Source organism: Hippocampus guttulatus, chromosome 19 (assembly GCF_054856545.1).
Source record: "Hippocampus guttulatus isolate MCC_2025c chromosome 19, RoL_Hgut_1.0, whole genome shotgun sequence".
Lineage (NCBI taxonomy): Eukaryota > Metazoa > Chordata > Actinopteri > Syngnathiformes > Syngnathidae > Hippocampus > Hippocampus guttulatus.
Window position 1 is genome coordinate 6202980 of NC_141279.1, and position 7018 is coordinate 6209997.

The following is a 7018-nucleotide window of genomic DNA, read 5'->3' on the forward strand; positions in this document are numbered from 1 at the left end:
AAAAAAAAGACAGGAAGCATCCATCAGAAGACCCCCCCCCCCCCGAGCCGACGCCGACATCCCACTTGTATTGTTGAATCGCAGCCCTGAAATTCCAAATTGCGCATGTCAACAATGTGGGAAAAGGAAAAGGGAATGCCGCCAGGTGGATTTGGGCGTGATCAAAACACCCAGTGCAGCATCTGGGTGTCGAAAAGCAACTTCAGTGGGGTGTTGCCAAGCACGAAGGAGCTGGAAAGGAGTCGGCCGCGCTGCTCCCATGTGGGTGGCTGCGTTCTCGCCGGCAGACAATGTCCCTTTTAAAATGGCCGCGTCTGGAAAGGCTATTAGATGTGCATATAAAATTTCCCCTGTGATTAATAGTGGATGCGGCAGGCCAGCTACTCCAACATGTGGTGGGGCCTACAGACTCCGCCTCCGGGGTGTCGCGTTCGCCCCCCCCCCCCTCCTACCATAAACCCGCTGTGCTTTCCTACCTCGAGGAGGAGGGCTCACCATCAAGGAGGCCTCACCAGACTTGTGAAAAGAGGCGGCCGCAGCGCCTCAGCTCAGCAGTCGAAGCATCCAGCTCTCCATCGGGCCAGCCAGCATCCACAGTCCCGGCGAGCGCGCCAGGACCCCGCAGGAGCGCGAGCGACGACGGGGGTCACCGCGGCGTCGCGTCCTCACGCCGTCAAGAGGATCTTCATCGATTATTGGTTTCCAAGCGCCACCATGGACCAGCCGGCGAGCAGCTGCATGAGGAGCGCCCACCCCAGCAGCCCCATCTGGGGGTGCATGCGGAACCCGCACTCGGGCGTCCCGGGCGCCAACCTGCAATCGCCCTACCAGCAGGCCCCTTTCTCCCTGCACCAGAAGCCCGAGTTTCTAGCCTACGCGGATTTCTCGGGTTCCTGCCTGCTGCCGCACGCCGCCGCCTACCCCCGCGACGACAGACTCTACCCGGACAGCCAGGGCGCCTATCAGAGGCCCGACTGGCACTTCAACCCTTGCGAGGCGCGGGGTCGGGCCCCCGAGGCCTGCCCGCCCGCGGTCGCCTCCGCCGCCGTGGGGGAGGGCGTCGGCGCGGGGCCCGAGCTGGACAGTGTGGGGGCCGAGCGGCTGCCGGGCGCCTTACCCGGGTGCCCCGAGGGGGAATATTCGCCCCAGAGCGTGGCGTCGGGCGACTCCGACAAGAAGAGCGGCGGCAAGAGGAAGAGAGATGGCACAGGTGAGAAGACGTGCTCCTGGAACTCCCCCCCGGCGCATTCAACCCAAATAATAGACATATTTTAGTCTTCATATTGTGACGTCCATGTGGAGGAAGCATCCAAATAAGTTCTTCATTCAACTTTCTTGCAATATCTTGTGGCGAATTGAATTTTCATCGCATTCAACGTTCATATTATTTTCTCATTAGTTCATATCGGCGTTCTGGTTCAAATGCGGAGGTGAATGAGAAGTGCCATTTCTCTCTCAGGACTGTGTTCAAACTGACCTTGAATAGTATATAAAAAAAGCACCATTTTCCACAGTGTCACAATAATGACAGCTTGTTGGGGGTTTTCCCCCCCCAAATTATTAGTGTACCAAGTTTTGTTCAATTACGCCTGCAGACCTAATAGGTGACGTTGATTATATGCATGCCCATGGCTGCCACCTGATGTTAATTGGACTCCTGTCATTTTGTCCAAAGACGATTTGTGGCCTCCGCACAAGCACTTTGCCCCCCGCCTCCGCTGCCCGCTTGCTTTTTACGGCATCTGGCTGTGCGGGATATTTATTGGGGGTGGGGGTGTCACAAAGTCCCGCCAGGTGTTCATGCGCGCATTCCCGCAAGGACGCTGCCAGCCGACCTGAACGCGATTAGCACTGACACCTGAACTTAAGTGTGACTTTTTTTTCTTTTCTTTTTTTTTTTTTTTTTTTTAAGTGCACCATCTGCATCCACACGTGTATTTATGCACATCTGGATTTGCAGAAGTTCACGTTCTGGCAAAGCTAAACATTGTCGAATTAGAGCAGTCGGAAAGTCAAATACGATGACATCAGCCTTTGTTGTCGTTCGTAATATTCCGCCGCCAGTCATTTGTTTTGACTTTGCTGATCTTTACCGAAGCGCTTCTGGTTAACAGTTTAAAATGCAGTCTTCTGGAAAAAAAAAAAAAAGACAAAATAGTTTCTTTTGGGGGTTTTGGGGGGAGACCCACAGAAAGAGTCCATTGCAGAATATTTTGTAAAGAAATAAAATCAACATTTATTTATATATATATATATATATATATATTTTTTTTTTAATTGTAAAGAAAAAAAGCAAATCAAAATTCTACAAATGAAAATCTTTTTTTTCCTTGAAAATACATTAAAAAAACATCTTGTCCAAGAAAAAAAACATTATATTATATATTTTTTAGCAACAAAGTTGTGTTTTTGAGTATCTCCTGAGAACATTGTCGCATCTTTCCGGAGGAAACTCGTGCAAAATCTTATGATACGAGGCAAAAGTCAAATTGTTTACAAAGGAAAGCGTGTTGAATTTCAGGAGAATAGTTCGTCACATAGGCTCCAGCACCCCCCGCGACCCTAGTGAGGATCAAGCGGTTCGGAAAATGGATGGATGGATAGTTCGTCACTATTACAAGAACGTACTTCAATTTTCAGCACGTCTGGCCCATGACACGATCAGCTTCAAATTGCAAAGAATGACTACAGTATTACGTTATTTGTTTGAAAGCTCCACCAAAATAGACCACGGCACCAGAATTAAGATCGTTTGGCCTTGGAGGAGGTCTGCTCTCTTTTTTTTCGACATTGTTGAAAAATGCCAACCCCCTGTGGAAATTTCCTGATGGATGTGTTGTCAGGTAGAGATAAGTTAATGCGGAGGTCTCCTGACCCGGAGTACTCGCACACACGCGTGCAAGAACCGCTCCGATCAGGACACATCCTCATCTTTGTTCTTTAGTGGGCGGCTTTAACGATGTTCCGCCGCATTCCTCCACTAAGTCGGTCCCTGTGTGGCTGCACGGCCAAATGGACAAATTAGCCAAATGCCCACCCGCTGTGTGTGATTCACGGTGGTCTTAAAAGTACCGCGGCCTGACCCTTAAAGTTTGTGGGCATCATCAAAAAAAAAATTTTTTTTCAACCCTTCACCGGAGGTATTTTCTTGTGCAAAACACCCCCGCCAAATGCGTTTCTCCTGCGATCCTCGCCCAGACACCCCAGAGTCGGTGTGCAAGGCGGACGCCAACTGCAAAGCCCGGAAGGAGCGCACAGCCTTCACCAAGGAGCAGCTAAGGGAACTGGAAGCTGAGTTCACCCACCACAACTACCTGACCAGGCTGCGCCGCTACGAGATCGCCGTCAACCTGGACCTCACGGAGAGACAGGTAGGAGACCGTAAACGATGTGTTGGCAAGAACTGTATGCCCCTCACATGTGGGGAAAGGAGAGCCACAGTTGAAGAACGGTAAAACCCAAATGAGCGCAGTCAAGAAGCTGCTGCGGGCCACAGCTCGCGCCACACGCTCGCATGCAGACTTGTCGCCAAATGCCACCCCGTCAAGCTCCGCCTCTTATCGGCACATATGCAACGAAGGATGGAGCCTATCCCAGCCATCTTCTTGCATTAGGAGGGAGACACCCTGAACTTGTTGCCAGCCAATCGCACGGCACACAAGACGAACAAACATCCGCGCTCACGTTGAGGGACAATTTAGAGTGTTCAATCAGCCTGCCGTGCACGTTTTGGGAATGTGGGAGGAACCCGGAGTACCCGGAAAAAACCCATGCAGAACATGCAAACTCCACACAGGGAGGCCGACGCTGGAATGAACCCGGTACCTCTGCACTGTGAGGTCGACGCGCTAAACACTTGCCCACCGGGTCGCCCGCAAGGGTCAACAAAATGATTTCTACAAGATAAAATAGAACATGCAAAGGAAGGAAAATTACCAAAAACGTTTTGGAAAACTGTCATCCTGAACCGTTTTTTTTAAAGGCATAAAGAGTTTATTCTTTTTGTTTTAGTGACTCGGTTTTCCTCATTCTTAGAATACATAAATAAATAAAATGACAAATTGTATCTGTGCTAATTGATGTAATCGCTGCTAACAGCACAAGCCAAAATGAAGTTTGACCAACTCTCCCCAAAGTAATCTGACTATGTGTGACTTTCTCGAATGCGGACAATAAAACCTCATCCCCCCCCCCCCCGCTCCTTCCGTCATGCGAAGCCGTTGGCGTCGCCCGGCCGTCCAAATGACAATGAGCAGATGTTTTCCTGTGCACGGACTCTTGCGGTTCTTCTCCCCGCATGACGTGAGCTTTTAGTGAGGGGGAGGTGGGCATGGGGGCGCCATCAAACCGGGCCAGCACGTGCGCATGCGGCCCCCTATATTAAAAAGTCCGGTGTCCTGGCTAATGAGGCGGCGGTGCCACGGTGACCGCACGGAGCGGCCGTCTGCTTCTCCAAATGGAATTCCCAGACTGCTGGAACGCGACGGCGGCCGCGTTCCGTCCTCGTTGCTGTTGTGATGTCCTTTCCATCAGTCGTCATGGAGGACAGAAGAAGGGGGATCAGGATGTTGGAACGCGTCGGATGAGGAAGCGTCCATGTCCAACTTCTACAAACTTGAACCAAAATGGGGAACGAAAAAAAAACAACCTAAAAAGGGTGATCGGATTCTAGTTTCCCCCCCAAAAATGATGACATTTGTATTACACTTAAAATGCTCCCCCACCCCCCAACCTCTCTCCCCAAGATTTGCAGATTTGCTTATTTGCGCACATTTTATTGATAGATACTCACCTTCTCGCTGTTTTCTGCGCTCAGGCCAAAGTTATTGATTGCGGTATCTTTACGTTTTCCAGATGCTATTTTGTCTTATAAAAAAACTAACAAAAATAAGTCCCGCCTGAGGGGAAGCAACAAGCGCTTGAGTGTCATCATCCGCTCACTGCATATTTGTTGAGGTCCGTTGTGCCGAACTTCCTGCTGTTCGCTGATCTTCTCGGTGTCCAAGTATTTCCTGTCGACAAGTCAGGAAGAGGAGAGAACTGCTCTCCTGTGTCAGTTGACGAGATGATATGGATCTGCGGAAATACAGCCTGAATGATGACGGAGCGAAGGGGCTTTTAGGCTTTTTCCTTTCTTGTACATTTGGAGAGACAAAAAAAAAAAGGCAAAACTGAGCAAAAAGTTGAGCTGATTCCATCATACGGTGATCCAAAATAATCGACAAAAGAGTTGCTTTCGTATTCTCTATTGACTCTGCTGACAATTAACACAATTACACATTTTTTAATTATTATTATTATTATTTTTTTTTTTTTGTGTCGCGGCAGTCAGGGAAAAAAAAATAGGGAAAGACTGCAATCATAACATTAAAAAGAAAACGAGCCCTGTATTTTATGAAAACGACAATAGGATGCTTTAAATTAGTTTTATTAAGTGTACTGTGGCATTGTGTGCCTTTAAGGGGTGTGGCCTAGTCAGTGACATCAGCCGCTAAAGTCAGGTTAGCTAGTTTGTTCGTTGTGAGCGCGTAGGCACCTTGCGGGAGATCTTTTGTATTTTCCTGCGAGTGTGGCTCTCCTTACCCACGTGCCGGGGCATCACACAACATACTCCATTTTTTTTTTTTGGAACCCCCCCCCCCCCCCCCCCCTCCAAAGTTGGTACACTACATAATTTGTGTCTTTCCTCCAGGTGAAAGTTTGGTTCCAAAACCGACGGATGAAGTGGAAGCGGGTGAAAGGCGGACAGTCGTCATCGCCCAACGACCTGGAGAACGACGACATGGACTCGGCCGCCTCGCCCAGCTCCGACTGAGAAGCGACAGAGCCAGAGCGCCAAGACGGAACGCTGCTTCAGTCCGGCCCCTCTGCGAGGAAATCCAACAATTCCAAAGACAATTTTTTTTCATTTTTTTTTTTCACATTCCCAGGAAAAGAAGACAGCAGTGTGGTGTGCTTTTCCAATGTACATAGTTGATTGATGTCCACCCTGATCTCTGTTTTGTTTGTGATCCATCCATCTTAAATATTGTGAGAGGCCTCCTGGATGTGTAAAGAGTGGATGTCATCACCATTTTTGTCACGTGACTGCAACCAGCTGCAGAGACTCACTTTTCTTTAATAAAAATAATAAAACAAATATTTTTTTGCGCATATATTTTCCTTTTTTTTTTATATACAGTATAAAAACAGATGTTGCCCCCCCCCTTTTTTTTGTAACTGGAATAAATCCTCCAATATAAAACTGGCAAAACCGCGCAAGCAAACCGAAATGGACTATATTAGTTTCCCAATTTATTGAAGCCAAAGCCCAAGCCTGATTTTACATTTAAAAATGTTACAAGTGTACACATACTGAATAATAATAATGCTTTTCAATGCAAACTCCATTAGTTATCAGTTATACATTTTTTTTTTAAATCGCCCATAAAAAGCTTGCCGAACATTGTTTGTCCAGGTTAAATAGTCGATCTGTACCTTATGGACATGCTGTGGTCGTGTTATCCCAGGTGGGGAGCAACAGCGACGTCTTCCTGGGTGGGGGTCACGGGATCTTATCCCACCTAATAGGGACCTCGGCCGCCCATCCAACACGTAACGCCGAGTAAATCCCTTCTCGTGATGGTGTCATTAGCATTAGTGATGTCACGCAATCCTCTCAGAATGACTCCTCATCAAGCCGCTCGCACCCTGACCGTAATGTGTCCTAATCCCGGCGAATGTTTTCGCGCTGCAACGTGCATTACTCACACCTGACACTGCACCCTATAGTGAGAAATGTGTGTGTGTGTGTGCGTGTGTTTCAGGTTGTGGCGGGAACTCCTGACCTCTCCAGGAGAGCTGCGGGTTTTTGAACGCTTTGAAAGATAGCTTAGGTAGATGATTGAAACCATTTTTCTCCGTCCTTGGCAGCGAGATGGTTGGAAGCGGCGGCTTCCCTGCGATGTCCGCCAAAAACGGCATCTAGTTTTGTTTCATGTTGTCTTTTATCATGGATTTGCCAACAGAGTATTTGTCA

The 7018-nt window shown here is 48.5% G+C and overlaps 1 protein-coding gene across 1 annotated transcript; it reads left to right on the forward strand.

Moving 5' to 3' along the window:
- Positions 1–257: 257 nt before the first annotated feature.
- meox1 (mesenchyme homeobox 1) lies at positions 258–6103 on the forward strand. Its single transcript, XM_086138810.1, has 3 exons — positions 258–1210; positions 3199–3371; positions 5693–6103. The coding sequence occupies exons 1-3, from the start codon at positions 367–369 to the stop codon at positions 5813–5815; spliced, it is 1140 nt and encodes a 379-aa protein (XP_085994936.1). The 5' UTR covers positions 258–366; the 3' UTR covers positions 5816–6103.
- The last annotated feature ends 915 nt before the right edge of the window (positions 6104–7018 follow it).